General features: G+C 52.0%; 9 protein-coding genes across 9 annotated transcripts; 5 read left to right on the top strand and 4 right to left on the bottom strand.

The window, feature by feature from the left end:
• Positions 1 to 1,408: 1,408 nt before the first annotated feature.
• On the top strand, positions 1,409 to 2,044 carry PG998_014766 (uncharacterized protein; the record flags this gene model as incomplete). Its single annotated transcript, XM_066881582.1, has 1 exon — positions 1,409 to 2,044. The coding sequence occupies one exon, from the start codon at positions 1,409 to 1,411 to the stop codon at positions 2,042 to 2,044; it is 636 nt and encodes a 211-aa protein (XP_066723427.1).
• A 312-nt stretch (positions 2,045 to 2,356) lies between these two features.
• On the bottom strand, positions 2,357 to 2,926 carry PG998_014765 (uncharacterized protein; the record flags this gene model as incomplete). Its single annotated transcript, XM_066881581.1, has 2 exons — positions 2,357 to 2,578; positions 2,633 to 2,926. 2 exons carry the CDS (start codon positions 2,924 to 2,926, stop codon positions 2,357 to 2,359), a joined length of 516 nt encoding a protein of 171 aa, XP_066723426.1.
• A 374-nt stretch (positions 2,927 to 3,300) lies between these two features.
• On the top strand, positions 3,301 to 4,147 carry PG998_014764 (uncharacterized protein; the record flags this gene model as incomplete). Its single annotated transcript, XM_066881580.1, has 2 exons — positions 3,301 to 3,564; positions 3,641 to 4,147. 2 exons carry the CDS (start codon positions 3,301 to 3,303, stop codon positions 4,145 to 4,147), a joined length of 771 nt encoding a protein of 256 aa, XP_066723425.1.
• Positions 4,148 to 4,866: 719 nt separating this feature from the next.
• On the bottom strand, positions 4,867 to 5,438 carry PG998_014763 (ribonuclease III; the record flags this gene model as incomplete). The annotated part of the gene is made up of 2 exons (XM_066881579.1): positions 4,867 to 5,153; positions 5,204 to 5,438. The coding sequence occupies 2 exons, from the start codon at positions 5,436 to 5,438 to the stop codon at positions 4,867 to 4,869; spliced, it is 522 nt and encodes a 173-aa protein (XP_066723424.1).
• Positions 5,439 to 5,994: 556 nt separating this feature from the next.
• PG998_014762 (uncharacterized protein) lies at positions 5,995 to 7,707 on the top strand (the record flags this gene model as incomplete). The annotated part of the gene is made up of 4 exons (XM_066881578.1): positions 5,995 to 6,567; positions 6,615 to 6,974; positions 7,024 to 7,167; positions 7,303 to 7,707. 4 exons carry the CDS (start codon positions 5,995 to 5,997, stop codon positions 7,705 to 7,707), a joined length of 1,482 nt encoding a protein of 493 aa, XP_066723423.1.
• Positions 7,708 to 8,667: 960 nt separating this feature from the next.
• Positions 8,668 to 9,639, bottom strand: PG998_014761 (uncharacterized protein; the record flags this gene model as incomplete). Its single annotated transcript, XM_066881577.1, has 1 exon — positions 8,668 to 9,639. The coding sequence occupies one exon, from the start codon at positions 9,637 to 9,639 to the stop codon at positions 8,668 to 8,670; it is 972 nt and encodes a 323-aa protein (XP_066723422.1).
• A 587-nt stretch (positions 9,640 to 10,226) lies between these two features.
• PG998_014760 (Zn(2)-C6 fungal-type DNA-binding domain protein) lies at positions 10,227 to 11,457 on the top strand (the record flags this gene model as incomplete). Its single annotated transcript, XM_066881576.1, is given in 2 exon segments — positions 10,227 to 11,032; positions 11,046 to 11,457. 2 exon segments carry the CDS (start codon positions 10,227 to 10,229, stop codon positions 11,455 to 11,457), a joined length of 1,218 nt encoding a protein of 405 aa, XP_066723421.1.
• A 2,192-nt stretch (positions 11,458 to 13,649) lies between these two features.
• On the bottom strand, positions 13,650 to 15,008 carry PG998_014759 (uncharacterized protein; the record flags this gene model as incomplete). The annotated part of the gene is made up of 2 exons (XM_066881575.1): positions 13,650 to 13,700; positions 13,755 to 15,008. The coding sequence occupies 2 exons, from the start codon at positions 15,006 to 15,008 to the stop codon at positions 13,650 to 13,652; spliced, it is 1,305 nt and encodes a 434-aa protein (XP_066723420.1).
• A 1,810-nt stretch (positions 15,009 to 16,818) lies between these two features.
• On the top strand, positions 16,819 to 17,705 carry PG998_014758 (C6 zinc finger domain protein; the record flags this gene model as incomplete). Its single annotated transcript, XM_066881574.1, has 2 exons — positions 16,819 to 16,943; positions 17,054 to 17,705. 2 exons carry the CDS (start codon positions 16,819 to 16,821, stop codon positions 17,703 to 17,705), a joined length of 777 nt encoding a protein of 258 aa, XP_066723419.1.
• Positions 17,706 to 18,004: the final 299 nt, after the last annotated feature.

Genomic DNA, 18,004 nt, shown 5'->3' with positions numbered 1-18,004 from the left:
GTACTGGAACCCGACGCACGAGCGGATGGAGACGGCGATGCACGTCCCACGCGGGCAGCGCGTGCCGGACCTCAACAGGATTGTCCGTCCCCATGTCCCGGTTACCGTTCCGTCGAGTATATTCAGCTCTGTTACTAACAGCCGCAGTTTCGACGATCAGCCACGTGCCATGCGACACCGAGCCACGGCCGAGCGACGCGATCGAGCCAAGTCGAAGCCATCCATTTCGAGGCCCAGGCAGACGCCAGCGACGACGCGAATGCCGTTGCTGGCATAGACAGCGATGCGGATGCCGAGTACGAAACCGACCCCGAGTATATTGCAGCAGTTCCCGCTGCCGCGGCGGAGCCTCTGTCTGTCTACGGCGTCATCCCCGACGAATATGGCGGGACTGTCATTCTCAACAGTCCGATGAGACAGAAGGGTCCGAGGCAGCTGCCTTCGCCGCGAAGGCCGCAAGGTAAGCATGATTCTCGTCTATTGACTGCATGGTCGACTGATCGTTGACGCTCATCATACGGCAAGCACTCTAGGTTCCCACCCGACAGTGGAGCGGCAGCCCGCCGCACCGAGCCTAGCTCCACGACGAACACTGCACCAACCGCGGCGACGAATGCAGGCGCCCGGCCAGCACCCACAAGATACGCCGACCACGGCGCGATGGACGCGTCGCTGCAGAGAGCTGTACGTCGGAATAGCCGGGTGGCGGCCAGAAGACCCTTGGCGCCGATCATGCTTACAAGTTGAGACTGGCAAAGGTTAAGCACGACATCGTACATGTCCTCCTGCCACATAATTTGGGAGGTCGGTATACGAGGCAAATCGTGAGGCAATTCCGAGCAATCAAACGCAAAGCGCAACTAGCAACGACCACATCTGATGTTGAGGAAGAATGACAATGCACTACCAGCCCTACCAATTACTGAGAGACTCAATTAGATGAATTATCAAAGAAGCAAGCCGAAGGCTCCAGACACTTGGTAAGGGTATTAAAAATAGTCCTTAGACTTAGTCCATCAGCACAATTATCTCTACCTCATGTTTCTCCTGCGTCGTTCATGTGGTTATGGAGTACGATTCGGGTACTTCTCCGAACTACTTGTATTAGCAGCAATCCAATTCTTCCATTGCTGTTTCTTACATATAGTCCATTACCATCACAATGCTCATAAGGATTAGACCGAACTCTAGAGAGCCTTTCATTTTTAACCGTTCTTGTTAGTTGCTTCGAACGTGTCAACCGTAGATCTGACTATCTGACCATTTATAACAAATGCAATGTCATGGTTCGCGATCTAGCTATCCGTCGCTGGATATCCTGTTTCCGGATCCCAAATCTGTCCGTAAAAGAAGCTCTCATAAGTAGCGCTTGTCGAGCTACGGATATGTGCGTGTTACTCATGCAAAAATGGACGAGTTTCTGATAGGCATAGGCCAAATGCAGATCGCAAATCTCTCGGTCGATCTATGCCGTGATAAGGACGAAGATGCGATTAACAAACTACAGTCGGTTTTCCAACGCCACTGTGAACCAGAGATAGATATCAATCATATCGACGTCAAGTTGTGGCCGAGTGAGCTAGATGAGGTCCTGGCTTCTTCTGCTATCTCGTTGGAATACCTAGCACGGACTCGCCCGCCTTTCCGACAGGTCCGATCTTCTCGAAAGATTGAATGCATTCATGGAAGGCAGCGTCTCGAGGCGGCTATAAGAACGTCTGGACCAGAGACTTGGTGGACGGCGAGGTTATATTGTATTCCCGAGGGTACCGACCCCCTTCTCCTTCTCCGGCCGCATGCTGAACGATACCACTTCGAAACATGTCGTCCGGATGGATATATCTATTGGAAGATACGACAATACCAGATTCAAGGTGATGCAGGATCGGAGAGCGAGTGGACCGGCAGGCTGTCGCTACACAAGCAGAAGGCTTTGAAACGCCTGCTAGACATCCCGGAGCTCGTTTTACAACTAGATCATTTGACCAAGCGCTTCCCCGGCCTCAGAGGTGGGTTGGAGCTTGGAAACATAGAGAAGCATTAGCTTCGCGCGGCAGGGAGGCGATGGAAAGGTACCTAAAACGAACCTTCAAAGTTTGGGAGAAGATAACGCTGGAAGAAGAAGACATCGGGTTGGCCAGATACACAAACAGTCGAAAACGTCCAACTGCTCGCTCCTTCTGCAAGCCGAAAAGACCGGGAACTTATTAGGAAATTAATGCGTTCACGCGTTCTATACCCTCTGATTCATGATATAGACCGTCGTAAGAGGATCGAGTCCGCCATTCTCGAACTTGATGTAATAATTCCTAGCATCAAAACATTTCACGAAAACATGAAATACTTCAGCATTGGCTCAGAAGCCTTCCTCCGCTTCACCCACTCTCTTGAGGTTAGTGTACCAAATGGTCACTGTATCCGAAGGGTCGCAGTGGTTGTTTCGGAGGGTATCGCTGACGGTTTCGTTGACGTATTTTGTGAGGGAAGTTCGGTGGACGAGTTGTTGGTTGAAGTTGTTTGAGAGGATTTTGTATAGATTGAGGTCTTCCGCCCATCGCTTCGCCGCATCTACCGTATACTATCATTCATGGGTTTCCGGGCCAGATGCGCCTCTTCCCGGTGTTCCTCTAACCGATTGCTGGCCTCGGGATCTCGTCTGGGGCGCTGCAGGTCCGCCTGCTACTCGTATTGTCGGTTCGGCCGCAGGATCCTCGGCAGGAGTTGCGCCTGGCGGTAAAGGAGGGTTGATAGGGACTCGTTCCATATAGTCGTTTCGATTTGGGATTACGGGCTGGCTAAGCCATGAAATTGTTCCTTGGACTTCGTCCCATAGGTTCAGGGAGCGAGCGAGAGCGGTAATGTTCCTGTTCCATGTCTCCCAGTCCTTGGAAGTTTCGAAAATAACGTTATTCGTTGGTAAAGGCATTCCGGAAAAGATTCAGAAGAATGACGTAATTAATAATTCTATAATTATCATCGGTTTCGCGTCTATATGCGTCGGTTTGCTCTTTCAAGCGTATGAGACTCTTAATTGTCAGACGCGTGATTGGTTGTGTCTAGTTTTACTCTCTGTCTGTGGTACAACGCGGTTGTCCCAGTACATATTTCTCTTAGTGGGTCCGGGTCGGATCATCGGCCTCCAAGGTACCGATGCCTTCCATCTAACAGCTGCAACTTCCCGCAATTCATCTTGCAGGCAACCCATTATCCACATCCCCTGCTATGCCTTGTGGAGAACGACTAGGGTCACTCGAAGAGCGTCCGGCAACCTGCCTTTAACCATTCACCAGTCGAGAGATCATGGAGAAGACTATATCGCCCAAAGCGAGGTTGTTCAAGAATGTGACAGCTGGACTCTGCCGGTTCGTGTCAACATCCAGAGAATCAACGAAGCCACATGCACCGACAGCCGTAGAGTCTGGCAGCTCCTCAACATCCCCCCAACTTCCGCTGTCCTCATGCACGCCTCGCTCAGCTGCGGCAAATTTTTTTGCACACGGGCGACCCGACGGCGACAAGGCACGTTTCTCCGTATCGTTTGGGACCAAAATTGCGAGATGTGAGGTAAGCCTTCTCGCTGAATTGGGAAACGACCAGCTGCTACTATTGCTAAGACTAGGCGCACGAGAACGAACTGTAGGGGATCCTGGGCTACACCTTCAAGTACAAACCTCTCCTTGCTGAGGCTTTGACCCCGCATGGCGGTGAGGCCTACTTTCTCAGCAGCGGGCACCGGTGCGTGACGCACGCGAGCAGCCGCCTCGCAATTTACGGCGACGCCCTCATGCGGGCCTACATGGCGCGGCAGTGGCTGCGGTACCCGCTAGCACAGGCGACGGACTCAAACAGCAGCTGGGACCTAGCGAATAAACATTACCTCTGCAACCGCTCTCTTGCATCTGCGGCTCAAACGCTGAAGCTTTCCGAGTGCATGCACGCGAAGCCGCAGGCCCAGGAATTGCCGGGGGGCTGGGCGCAAGCGCAGACCATCGAGGCCCTCGCGGCGGCGGCATATCTGGACGGCGGCGACCATGCGCTTGTCCAGGTGATGAAACTCATAGGGTACGATAGGGTGTTCCACGGGAGCGACTCGGCACTCAAGTCATTGGAGAGACAGCAGAGAAAGAGGGAAGCAAACAATTCATAATACAAGGTCAGCCAGGCGACTTGAGAGGATCATGTCGTGCAGGGCCCACCCGAGATGAGGAGCTGCTAATGGGATGGCCTAAACCCGCGGTCTAAACATGGCTTGGATACCTAAGTTACTTGTACGACACTATGTAAAGAGTCGATATTATGTCTTATTGAGGTAATCGTTCATAAGCTGAGCTCGTCCAGCAGAGATGACCGACTCTATGGCCGTGAAATTTGGCATTTCCATTAGCCACCTCCAGTATCTCTGGTCGAAAGGCAAACATCTGCTCTATATCGATTAAAGTATCCGATAAACAAGAGTATGTCGCGATATTCTATACCTGGGAGCCTTTTAAGAAAATCCCGACCTGGACCAGGTCGAGTCCTGCGCCATCTCTTAAGTCTTCATTGGTTCGGAACTGCGTTCAAAAACGCATTCTCACCCACATGCGCTACGACCCTAGCTCCAGTGGATCTACAGGCACTGCATCTGTTAAGACACGTGGGGCAGTGCCGCTTGCCCCCGCCACACCCGCTGCACTTAGGGACCCCTCCTAGCGTATCCTCCTGGATGACCTCATCAATGAGTGCGACGACGAAACCAAGTTTCAGCTCGCATGAACTTTTACAATTAGGGAGGCAAGGAACAATTGAACATTTCATTGATATTAGTACGACAAGTCCTCCATTACAATTCCATCTCAAATTGCGACCCGTGAACCAAGACAACCCTCACGTCTGCATTGCCTCAATGCTACCAACGGCCGAGCTTGGTGTGTAAGCCGCCTGAACCCGGAGCAGACCGACATGCCCCAGCGCCTCTTGGAATTGGCCAATGTTGCGCTGAGAATCAAGGTAGATGGCTGCCATGATTGCCTGCATGGACTGAGTAATCATTTTCGGCGAAGGCGGTATTCCTTGCTGGCTTGGGTTCATGCTGATACACATTTCAAGACTGATCTGCTGAGCGCGTTCCAGCAAAGTAGCGGGCAGCCTTTGAAGCTGTTTGTTAATTGATTCTATATACACGTTAGGTGACTGAAACGAAATGGGACGTAAAGTCTCGTACCCCGATTCATGCCTTGGTGGTAGTACTCATCGATAATAACTGTCTGGATCAGGCTCTCTCCAAGTTGAGCCAGTCTCCTATATCCTTCCACGCCGTTCTGACTTTGGGGCGTATTGAAGCCAGAGCCTGGGGCTCGAAGAGCCTCCACGAGATGTCGCATGTTATTGAAGTTATATCCCAGAGCAGTCTGAAGGGCAGTGATATGCTCAGGTGTGCTGGCCGGATTGGTTGCCATTTTGGCTAAGCGTTGTTTGAAACCGTTTGTTGAATCGAGAATTGCTACAGGTGATTTGTTACCTGGAAACAATCGGGCCAGTCTTGTCTTCTTATGCCCTCCACTCGATATTGGCCAGCTAGGTCGGGCTTCACAACAGGCGCTTCCTCTATGCCGTCTCTTGGATATTCTTGAGATAGCCCTATCGTAGTAAGATAATGATAAGGTTCGGAATATGGAGTGCGTATCTAATCTAGAGTTAAAGCGTACATCGTCTCGAAGTTACTTCACGGCGCAAAGTTTAGCTTATCATCTTATCATGTGAGATCATATCAATCAGTGTTCAGCCAAAGATTATTACATCGTGGTTATCGGTATATCTTGATTTATCTTACGATAAGAATTAGAGGCTTGAGATACGCCTCACAGTAAAGAAATTATGGTCATGTCATACAATGGTATTGAGAACCGACGTATAACAGATATAAGATGCGCCCTGCTTCTCATGCTACGGCATTCGCTAGACATGAACATTGTACCAATTGTTTGGGTTGAGCAACGTTACGCTAAGCACACCATGGCCCCTTCTGCAGAACCCTATGATGATAATGATGCACCGAGCCATGAGTTACTTGCATTGCTCAACGATCCTCAAGTCAAGTTACATCATTTCAACCTCCTACGGCAGATCGGCGGGGCACAGGCATCGCAGCTGGGTCATCTTGCTAATTCTCCACTGTTCACGCTAGCAGCGTTACAACAACTTCAAGGCTCATCTCAGTTAACAGTTTCGCAGTACGGCTTACTTGCAGAAATTCTAGATGAGACCAAAGTGTCGATGAGACCTACCCGAGCTTCCACAGCATTATCAGACTTCCGGTTGTTTTATAACACAACCGTTCCTTCTAGCACTTTCATTTGCGGTTCACATGGCTCGGGAAAGAGCCATACATTGTCATGTCTGCTGGAGAACTGTTTGGTGGCATCGGATGCGGCCACTCTGCCTCGTCCGCTCACGGCACTCGTCTTCCATTATGATACGTTCGTATCCGATGATGTTGGCAGCCCGTGCGAGGCTGCTTGCCTAGCATCGATGTCCGGTATCCAAGTCCGTGTCTTATGCTCGCCTACCAACTGGGCTACCATCACGGTTCGTGAGCCAGAATATTGAATGACCGGCCACTGACACTCCGACAGAGAACGTACCAGCATATGGGTGTCCACGTAGAAGCGCTGCAGATAGACAGTCGCAATCTGAACACCAAGCGCATGCTCGATCTTATGGCAGTCAACCAAGAGGACGGCACAGTTCCTCTATACGTACACGTAGCCTATAGGGTACTGAGAGAGATGCGCATGCTCCAGCAACAGACCGGTGAACGATTCAACTACGAGTTATTCAAGACCAAACTTCTATCATCCGAATTGACACCTGCCCAGCTGGGGCCTCTCCAACAAAGACTCACTGTGCTTGAGAGCTTCATGCCTTCGCAGACATCGAAGAAAATGAGAGAAAAGAACAGCAGTCAAGCATGCGGGACGGACTGGACGCATGAGGTAAGATACTGCCATATCAAACGCGCGTTTGCGACTGATCGGGGAACAGCCCGGACTCTTGACCATAATTGATCTCTCATGCCCCTGTGTTACCCCAGAGGCAGCATGTTCACTCTTTAACACATGCTTGGCGATCTTCCTCGAACGAGACACGCCTTGCGGCCGTGTCATTGCGCTGGATGAGGCACACAAGGTCAGCTTACGACGAAGCTCATCCAACAGTGAAGAACCGTACACAATGGCAAACGCTAATATCGTATAGTATATGACTTCTTCCGTTGAGTCGCAAGCGCTCACCAGCACGTTACTGTCGACAGTACGACTGTAGAGGCACGTTGGGGCGCGTATCGTTGTAGCGACTCAAGAGCCGACAATCTCGTCGGCTCTGCTGGATCTTTGCTCTGTCACTATCATTCACCGATTTACTTCGCCAGCGTGGTTGCGCACCGTCCAAGCGCATGTGGCACTTCCGGTGCATAACCAAGCAACAACTCGCTGTCGCGACAGACCATCTCTCGACCAGACGCTTTCAGACCGTGAGGAGTTGTTCGGGGAGATTGTCGGTTTGAAGACGGGCGAAGCGCTTGTCTTTGCCCCAAGCGCAGCAGTGGGCATCGACAGCAATGGTGGCGACGGTTGTGAGCAGAGTTCGACACTGGATCAGGCGTGTCTCAAGGTGAGGATTAGGGCGAGGTTGTCGGAGGACGGAGGAAAGAGTGTGTTGGCGAGATGACTGCTAAGCCTTCGTAAAATCTACTACACGATTAGCACATCGTTCAAATAATTGGTAGGATTGTCAGGTTAGCAAGAAGATGTGCCCATGACTTGGGAAAGCCAACACTCGCAAGACCAATGTGAAATTGCGCTCATTACATTGTCCACAACAAGGCCCTGAGAAGTCCTTGGTGGTGGGGCGCGCCGTGTGCTGCGCCGCACGTGCCAGTTGAGGTACGCATCTAGCCTCGTTCAGCTCTCTTTTTTCTTCTTTTTTTTTTGAATCAAGTTTATTGTCCGTATGCAGCTATCTAGCTATGACAGACATTATGACAAAACTAGCCTTGAAGAGGGCTTACTCCTTTAAATCCAGGAGAGTCCAAATCCAGAAATTCCATCGCTCAACCTGCTGTCCATGCATAGACTGCTCGTTGTAGTCAACAAAAGGGAAGTTTTGTTTCCCGTAGAAATGAGAGCAGAGCCCCCCTTCCACACATGGTGGTGAAAAGAACGCTAGTCGTGAGAGGGAGCCCCATGAGCTTAATACACCTGTTTTTAGTCGCGATTATGTTTTATGCAATTTGGAGCATGACTTGCCTTCGGCGAAGCAGTGACTTAAAGATGGCCTTCAAGTAAATGTTCCACGACTTGGAGGGCACATGGAAATAATCATGTTGCAATGTCGCAGATAGGCCCCCTGGGTTTATAGGCTAGTCATACGAAAATAGCATGCAAGCCTTGGACAGTATGACGGTAGGTCAAAAGGATAACGCTGAAAAAAAGAAGAGTTTGATTTTCTGTATCCCACGCTTCAGGACCTTCGAGCTGCTTCTTTTTATTCTTCTGCATCGAGTGCACCTTCCTAACCTAGTGATCTCTACCACTATCACGAGTGCTTTCCAGCCCCACTAGCGACGGTGATGACGCCGTTTGGCTGGTCCCAAAACACATGGACAGGAAATTACTCTCCCAAGGAAACCTAACCAGACATTTTCTTCGTTGCAAACGCCTCCGCCGTTCCAATCAAGCCCACCATTCCGAGATCCTCTGATGAAATCACAGTTCTATCGATACTGCTGAGCGCGTTGCCGTTCATGAGTTCGAAATACGCATTTGCCGTGTCCATCAACTCTCCCCAGACTGGCCAGAGCTTCTGATAGTCGTCCTTGGAGATCTGCACACAGCGGACGTCGGTCCCCTGCGCCGTACCATAGGCCTGAGCCATCTCGCCGAATGTCAGCTGCTCGACGCAGCCCGCAACGGCTTTAGCCGGCAGCGTCTTCTCCGGCTGGTCAAGGATGGCCTTGACGAAAAGTCCCACGTTCGTCTTCTCGTCTCCGGCTAGCGGTATCCTCACCGACGCTGGTACGGCCAGCAGTTGGATGTACAGCTTGCCGCTGCCGTCTGCGCTTGGAACCTCGAGAGGCTTGAAAAATGGGTACTCCATGTTGCTCGCGTACCAGCCCGCCCAGAAGAAAGTGGTCTTAGCCAACAACTGTGGGTGATGCGTCTTGATGTAATCGTCTACCTTGTTTTTGCTCTCGTAGTACGGGATAACGATCTTGCCACCCGTATTCTTGCGCGAATCGGGCAGCGATGACCACACATAGTGAGTTAGGGAATCGGTGTTGGCCGCAGCGTCGGCGAGGTTTATGCCCAAGCAGGTCTCAGTCTCCATCGACTTCTTGACGCCCAATGTTGGAACCGTCTCGAAAAAGTTAGTCAGGGCGAATATGGCGTGGCTTCCCGCGAAGGCAGCCCGAATGGAGTCGACGTCGTTCAAGTCGGCCTCAACTACCTCAATGCCATGGGAGGTGAGGGTCTTGGCATCATCGCTCTTGGCGTTCCGTGTGATCGCTCGGAGGGACAACCCGGGGCTATCCAGGAGGGCTCTTGCGACTGAACCACCCTGAATGCCAGTGGCGCCCACAATGGTGACGATTCTGGACATAGTGATGGAAAGTAATAGAAGTGTTGTTCTGCAAAATTTAGACGATGCGATTGTCTTCAAGTAGTATAAGTTTGCTAGTCGCTTCTGCGCTGGTCTACGTTCAAATTATTATCTCACGTAGCACGTTTATATCTCTGTCAGAGTTGATCGCGCTAGTTCGCGAAAGCTTTGATCCCCGAACCAAATTACAAACCCGTATTATGCAATACTGCCGTCGGTGTAATGGAGATACTATCTGACGATACTCGGGTCACAATGCGGTGCTTTCTAATGTCACCAAACCAATCACGAAGGTTAGGCGATGCGGCCAATTGTGGATCTCCGCAATCGACGAGAAACACAACGTTCCAAGTCGGGGGTTCGGGGGATCAGCTATTTAGTGTGCAAAGGTGTTGATTAATAACAATAACGCGGTCAATTTGTCATCACCGCACTGATCCACTTTAGCCCGTATGTCGCAACTCTGTAAGCCGACTCCCCCGCAGCTCTACGTACGAGCCTCACTTGCTATTTCGGCCCATTTTACGTGTACATACCTTTGATGGGCTCATTGATTCATTACCCTCCTTCTACTCGCGAAATATCTTATGTCTCTGCGGCGCAAGTCTTGCGACGCCTGCCACAAGGGCCGTCGGAAGTGTGATCGTGGCTACCCCACATGCGGGGCCTGTCAGCGGACCAAGAAGAGCTGCCATTATGCCTATGTACCAAAGTCTCCGGCCATCCCTCTTAGCAACTCTATAACACCTGGAGACATGAGATCCAGCGGCGGGACTCTACATTTCACGAATGGTGCCTCACTCAAAACTCTGACGAAATCCATCAAAACCTTCGCCAAACGCCATCATAGCCCCGCCCACGCGGCGTCGTCGCGCGCTTCGCCAACGACTTCACCAGCATGCAACATACCAAACTATCTCGGAGGCCTTGGCGAAATCCAGCGCGTTGAGGGTAGTACGGATAGTTGGCAATGGGCTATCAACGAGCTGAAAAAATGCCCGCACGATTTGGCGAGGCACGGTGAGACGCTCTTCCTGCACCCACAGCTATATCGCGACGCGATGCCACGGGCGATCCGGGCAGTATTGGGTGTCTCAGCAACCTTTACCCTACTAAACGATGATAATCATAAGTTAATTTTCCGAGTCTTAGATGCCGAGGTTCTGGAATTGCTCAAGACAACCCCTCCGGCGCTGGACGTGGGTGCGGCTGCCGCAGGCCAGACTCATACCGGTAGAAAAGACAGCTGGACCTTCAAGAACAGGAGCACTTTGACTCTCATAGAGGAGCTGGCACGACTGCAAGCCTTCACACTATACCAAATGATACGGATGTTTAGTGGTGGGCTTGAACAGCGCGTCATTGCCCAACAACAGCAAGGACTGCTCACAGCGTGGGCGCTACAGTTGCTTCGGCGATTGCAGTCTGAGCTGGCCAAAAAAGAGAAACGGCCAGGGCCCCCGCCAGGTGCAAGAGGACTGGCACGCCTGGATCGTGGCTGAGAGCATCCGCCGCACCGCCATGACCGTCTACATGTTCTACGGCTTGTACTCGATGGCACTGCACGGCTTTTGCGCCGACTTCGCCACGCTCGCGAAACTCCCCGTGTCGACTTCGCTAGGGTTGTGGCAGTCCGAAGCTGCTCACATGGCTCGGCATCGTGGCGGTAACGAGGTGCATCGGACATTGACGTACGAAGCGTATGTGCAGTGCTGGGCTGTGGCACCGCCAAAGAAGATGACTCCATTTGAGAAGTTTCTTGTCGTCCCTTGTAAAGGTTTCGAAGGCATTGCTGCATATGGCTGTTCAAATGCCTAGCCGTTTTTACTTCATAAACAAAAGCCATCTAATGGCTACGACGGTATCTATTTATTATTCAGCTGTAAATTGATCTAGTTGTCTTTGTCTACCGTGACCTGGGGTTATTGTCACTTTTTGGGTGCATGAAGGTTTAAATCACCCTATAGTTACATCCTCATGCTTAACGTTTGACTTTTCACGCCTCATCGAATTTGACCACCCAACTTGCCTCTTTGAGGTACTCTAGCGAAACGGAATATATCTACTTAAACACTCTTATTGGATACGCTAGCATGGTTATAATTAGTCTGCGAACAGGAAGTAAACAAAGACTACTGCACTCACCCTCAAAAACATGCCACCAAGAAAGAGCAATGCATTTACCTGAAACTCTCACGCTACTGCGTTCCTTTCTACTCCCGTGACTCCCCGATCCTAGACTGCACGGTGTTTCTGATGCAAGGAAATAGTGCACAGGGTACGGCGCACTTCCCATCCAAGTCAGGATGAGTTGTGAACATCCCTGAAGCGGTTGGCGAGAAATATTTCCCAAGGATCCCACCAGATAGCTGTGATTGATATCTACACCGACTTGAAGTTATTTACTTTGATTCCTGGGACAGCCGCAAGCGGGAAATTCGTGTCCGTGTCACTGGGTCCGTTACCTGTTTCAGAGATCCATAGTCATAACAAGATAGGAATAAAACGGGGTCTTAATGGTATCAAAAAGAACCTGCCGATTAACTTGATCTATGGCTCCGTCCCTACCGCTGGTCTTGGGCATGTGTTATCTAATGACAATCGGGATTGTGACGAATGCAAGACATGGATGCCGTGGACCCTTTAGTATATTCAAGAATTCGGCCAGAATCAAGTGAAAGCCGCACATGGAACTGATTGGAGCTGTTCTACGAGCATTATACGTGTGGTGCAAGGCCAAAGAAGTCTCGTCTTAAGCCAGTGATATCGACAATCTCTATCTGAAAACGCTTGTCCACTCTCCCCTTGAACACACACACACACCACAATTTATTAACGCCCGGGCGGCGAAGCCGAAAGGGCAACTAGCACTAGGTAATTCTTGAATCGCTTACTTGTACCTAAGCCCATGATGTCCATTTTCAGTTGGTCACTCCATTTCCGTCAGCACGTTCCTGTTTAGGATCCCGTGTTAGTAATTTCCTGCCAGGCCGTTAAGGCCCTTCTCCAGGTCCAGCATCCTATCCTCGGCAGTGAAGCGGCGCCTCAGTCTGAGGCACGGGTTGTTAGTAGTGGTCGTTAGTGAGAAGACTGGTTCCTATCCAGCCGACCTGTCGCCATGGCAAATCGTATCGTCGCTCGTACGGCCTCCATGTTTGGGGCCCAGAATTCATTGTCCGAGGGTGATTGCCACCCAGTAAAGGACAAGTTCTCCTGTGGGTGTCTGTGCACTGTACATCTCTTTCGTATTTTCCATTTGTTCATCGGAAGAGGAAGTGTCCACGTTTCTCTCGCTGTCCGCATTCGCACTGGTCTGTCGGTGTCGTTTGATCTGGTAGAGGTATTATTCAACCTCGTTTCCTGTTCGGAGCTGGCAAGGACGCTGGTTTTTCCACGAAAGTCCGTTGTACAGCTGCCTCGTATTTTCCTGGTAGAAGTATCGACTGTTTGGAGGTTTCCCGACGCGTTCCGGCAGATTTATTTGAGCACTCCGTTTGGCCCATGCAAGATTCAGTGTGTCGTTTTGCTCCTGGATCTTGGTCCCTGGTTCGGCACCTAGCGTTGAGTTTCTTCCTTCTTCGCGCGATCATTGTTCGTCCTCTTCTGCGTTGTAGCAGCGAGACGGTTGTTTCCTTCCCTTCGCAGGCTCGAAATGGTTGTAGTTCACCGTGTCGTTGCCCAGACTGTTGACTGGTTCCTCGTGTAGGGTTTTTCCTTCAGAGCAGGATCTTGGGTACCGGTTGCAACGAACGTAGGTGTCGCTATGCGGTACCTCCCGTGTACGGTTCTGCTCTGTTCTTTCACCGGTGTATGGCCAGGTCCCCTTGAACACTACTAGCGTGGAAGCCGGTTTGCGACCCCGCGCTTTTAGGGCCAACTGCCTAATTTTCCTGTTGCGCAGGAACTTAACCTTGTCAGGACACGCCAAAGAGAAGAAGCTACCAACGCCAAAAATAGGTTCTACCCTTTTCGACGTGGTGCGTCGATTCGAATGGAATGAGAATCATCCATTAACATATAATACTATCTTTCTGCTGCATCAGGTCGAATACACCCACGAGCTGTTCCCGGTCCTGTTAGCATCCCAAGCCCGCTGGGACAACCGTCCTGTTCACCGGATTCCCGGCCTCCAAGGCCCGCGCGATATCATCAGCCCGTGGCGGGTAGATTAGCGTCTCGTTGATCCAGCGCTTGAGAGGTTTAGCCTCAACGCCCGAAAGAGCGACCACATCATTTTCATCGCCACAACCGGCCGCGAAGATGGCTCCGCCTTGCCCCAGGTCTAGAACGGTCCCTAACATGACCTGGCTGTACCGTAGCGTCGGAAGCCCCATCAGGTCCGCCGCAGCGTTGTGGCCGGCGTAGCGGCCCATGGGTAGCGCATGTTGGCAAGACATCTTGCTATACTGGTGCTGCGTAGGAGAAGATACGGCATCATCATCGTCCGATTCGTCAGTGCGTGCGCACGCTGTATCGCCCGCGGCGAAGATGGCCTTGGACTCGGGGCAGCGCAGGTCGGTGTCAACCACCAAGCGGCCGAATTGGTCCTTGACTCCGGGAACCTGCTGCGTCAGGGGCGCGGCGACGGTGCCAGCCGTCCAGATAGGGGTGAGCGTCCCGATGTGCTCGCCGGCGCTGGTCGTGATGCCGCCCGCGTCGATGCTGGTGACGGCGTTGCCCAGCTTGACCTCAACACCAAGACGCTCCATGGTTTGGAGGATGAAGGGCCGCACGCTAGCCGATAGATCGGGCCCGATGATATCGGCGCGTTCAATAACGATGACACGCATGTTGTCTTTGCTAAGGCCAGGGATGTTGGCCAAGCGCCCCGGCAGCTCGGCCGCTACCTCGAGGCCGGTGTATCCACCGCCGCAGATGACCAGAGTGTTGCGGCCCGAGGTCGTCGCAGGGACCGAGGGCAGCCTCTTCAGGTGCCCTTCTAGCCGGATAGCACTATGTAGATGGTCCACAGCGAAGGAGTGCTGGCTCAGTCCGGGAACATCCGATGGCAATACTACGTCGCTACCGGCGGCGAGGACTAGGCGGTCGTAGGGATGGGTTGATCGCGTTCCTGCCGCATCCACGCTGGCCACCTGCTGCGTCTCGACATCGATGGTCTCCACACTGCCCTGCACAAACCGGATCCCCGTGACCTTGAAGAGATCGCCCAGGGGTGCGCTCATGCTCCCGCTATTCTCCTCATAGAGTCGCGGGCGCAGTACCAGTTTCTCATCCGGCGCGATGACGGTTACCTCAATGTCTTCTGTTGGTTCTCGCTCCTGCTGAGTCTTCCTGATGAGACGCTGGGCGGCGAGGGCGCTCATCATGCCGGCAAAGCCAGCTCCAATCACCACGATTTTCTTGGCCATGTTGTCGATTTGAAGTATTGTTGGTGTCTCGATGTAGGATTGCTCTTCAGTGACTTATGGATTAATTTTGTCGTGAGAAGGCCGCGACGCAGTCGCTCTTTAATATCCTTCGCCATGACGTGATCCTCGACAAGCAAGTTCGGAAAAGAGTTGCAGACGTTATCCCATCATGCTCCGTGAAACATTGATCTCGGGGACTCGTCAACTCGAAAAAGCGTAATTTGAATGGCCCAAGCGATTTCACGCATGTAAGCAAATGCCAATTTCCAGATGGATTCCCGTCCGTGGAGACATGCAGTGGAGCAATTCTAGTGCTCTAGTGCTGACGTGCGTGCTGCAAAGATTGTCGGTTACTCGCTAAATGGTTCCCCGAGTACCCGCGCTTTGATGACTCCCCGCTTTACAATAGAGCGTCGACTCAGGGGATTCAGCAGTTGATAATGGATCCCCGAACCCCCAGTCGCAAAATAGACTTGCAAGCAACCAATTTTCTGGGCCACATTAATGAGTTCCCCATGATATTATTATGGCCACTGCTACAACAAGAAAATCAGACCCGTCGCGAAAAGCTACCAGGCCGCGGGTCGTCCTGGCTTGTGTTCCCTGTCGCGAGCGTCATGTGCGCTGCAGTGCCGAGCGGCCCGAATGCCGTCGGTGCGTGACCAGCGGAAAGCCGTGTCATTATGCGAAATCGCGGAGAGGAGGCCTCGACCGGGCTGCACTCGAAACCCGGCGCAGGCGCCTCGGGGTAGAGGCAGCTAAAGAGTCAACATCATCGTCACCATCGGTTACTGCTTCGGATCAGCCATGTGATGGGGCAGCAATGAGTCACCGCCAAGATCAGACTGAGGAACCCGATTGCTTGGGGATGTTCGTCGAGACACCCAGGTGTCAGCAGCCGCAACACCTGAATAGCAATGCCTCACCATTTGGTATTTCCGCAAGCGATCACCCTCCAAGCGCGGACGATGGTCCAGATAATAAGAGTGTTTTCCCAGACCCAAACCTGGACAACTATTATCTTCGATTTCACAGATTCCATCCCTGCGTGGTTCCCAAGCCTGCCCTACAGCGTCTAGTCCGAGACCCAACATTAATGCTGAGGCTGCGGCCGCTCATTTCTGTTATGAGGTATATCGGGTCGCTTTTCAATACTTTTTCGCAGCGCTCGAAAGAGAAAAATGCTGTGCCTCAACTTTTTATGCCTCAGAGGCCAGCGCCTTGCCCGTTCATGGTCCAGTGCCATCTCCTCTACTCCGTGGCACTATACTGGACCGATGAGAAACTGCGGGCCTACGAACATCTCCATGCTGCTATAGGCATGGCCGTGGTGTTAGGTATGCAAAACCGGGGTTTTGCTGCTGAGCATGGCGCCGGGGATGCGATTCTAGCAGAAAGTTTCCGAAGAACTTGGTGGCAGTTGCTGAGTGTCGAGGCTTCGACATCGGCAACTGACAGAAGCTTCGTTTTTCACTTGTGTGAGATTGAGACGACGGTGGATCTTCCATGCGAAGAGGACGAATATGTATCTGGGGTAAACATTCTCCCCCTTTTTTTCTTTTGTCGCGCGATCACCTTTCCCCATTTCTTGCATGTCCTTGTCTAGACCTCTTTTACCGGTTAGAGTACTCAACTTTATTACAGGCAATACCAACTCCGCGAACGTGGGACGAATATTGCGCACGAGAGCTCGAGACGGATGGCCCAGGATACTCCTCCTTCGCCCACCTCGTTGGTGCCTACCGCAGTATTACCTCCGCGCTCAAAAATATACCCGCATTGACAAAACCGCATGGGTCCGCACTTAATCATGCAGGAGATCGACACAGTTATAGACGGTTGGCTCCATCTACTCCCGGAGGCGAAGAGAGACGCCATGTCCGAGAGCGGCGAGATAGACGAGCTCATGTTTCAGGCACACATGCTCGTTCATGCGTAAGTCTCTGCGGTTATTTTTCCACCCCTGAGTTTTATTTCTTATTTTTCGAGCGAATTTCTGTATTTCCTAACCCATCTCCTGCTTGACTGACCTAAGTGATACCTAGCGCCACCCTCACTGCCCACCGCCCCTTCTCCAAACTCTTCTTCCACCCCCTCGAGATCATGTCGAGCTGCACCACCTACCCCTCCGACGAGCACATCGCCAAGAAGTCTCTCGTTGTCCACACGAAGCGATGCCTGCGTGCTATCGAGGCGCAGGTCAGGCTGCTGGCCCTGCCCGCCGAGCGCTTCAGCCACACGCCCTTCATCGTGTGCATGGTGACGACAGGCGCCATCCCACTACTCTCGGCATGCCGTACCCTCTTCAAAGGTAAAGAGCTTGCCGTCGGCCGCAACCAACTGCGGCTGATCATCGGGTGTCTCAAGGCGCTGGCGGAAACGTGGCCCCGGGCGGCTACATATGTGAGGGAGATGCAGGAGCTGGCGCGTATCTTACTAGCGGTTTCATCAACATTCCCAACACCATCGACTGTACCAGTGCCAGGAACAGAACAAGGTACGACGGCTGGCAGTGGTGTTGTGATATCATCACAGGAGGAGCAGACCTTCCTCGATCATGAGGCCACGCCGGACGCTAGTAACGAGTGGTTATCTGCCGACATATTAGCCGCTATCTCTTCCATGCCAACTATTGGCGTTGACTGGAGTCTGAACGAATATCCATCTAGCATCTCTCCATGGTGGCCAAGTTGCTGAACATGACCAGCGATAATAACGAGTTCCTCTCGTACTTGGTTAATGATAGTGGCATTTTTGAGAGCGGTGACATAGTGGCGTGCTTGTAGAAGGAGAGCTGGATTGCATACATAGTAAGAGAGGGAAGTGGATTCACTAGCTGTTAAAGACAGTGACTGATCATGTTGGACACTGTCACACATGGATGGAGAAGAGCGCAAAGAGCACAATGAATTAGGAAACTGAACTGAATTATGTAGCAACTGCTGAAAACGCGTCTCGTCAACGCTGGCCTGAGTGCTGCCCACAATCTCCCGGCT

The sequence above is a fragment of the Apiospora kogelbergensis genome (genome assembly GCF_038363985.1).
Source record: "Apiospora kogelbergensis strain CBS 113332 chromosome Unknown utg000013l_segment0_segment0, whole genome shotgun sequence".
Lineage (NCBI taxonomy): Eukaryota > Fungi > Ascomycota > Sordariomycetes > Amphisphaeriales > Apiosporaceae > Apiospora > Apiospora kogelbergensis.
Note: the sequence above shows the minus strand (reverse complement) of the source record. Positions and strands in the feature narration are given on the sequence as shown.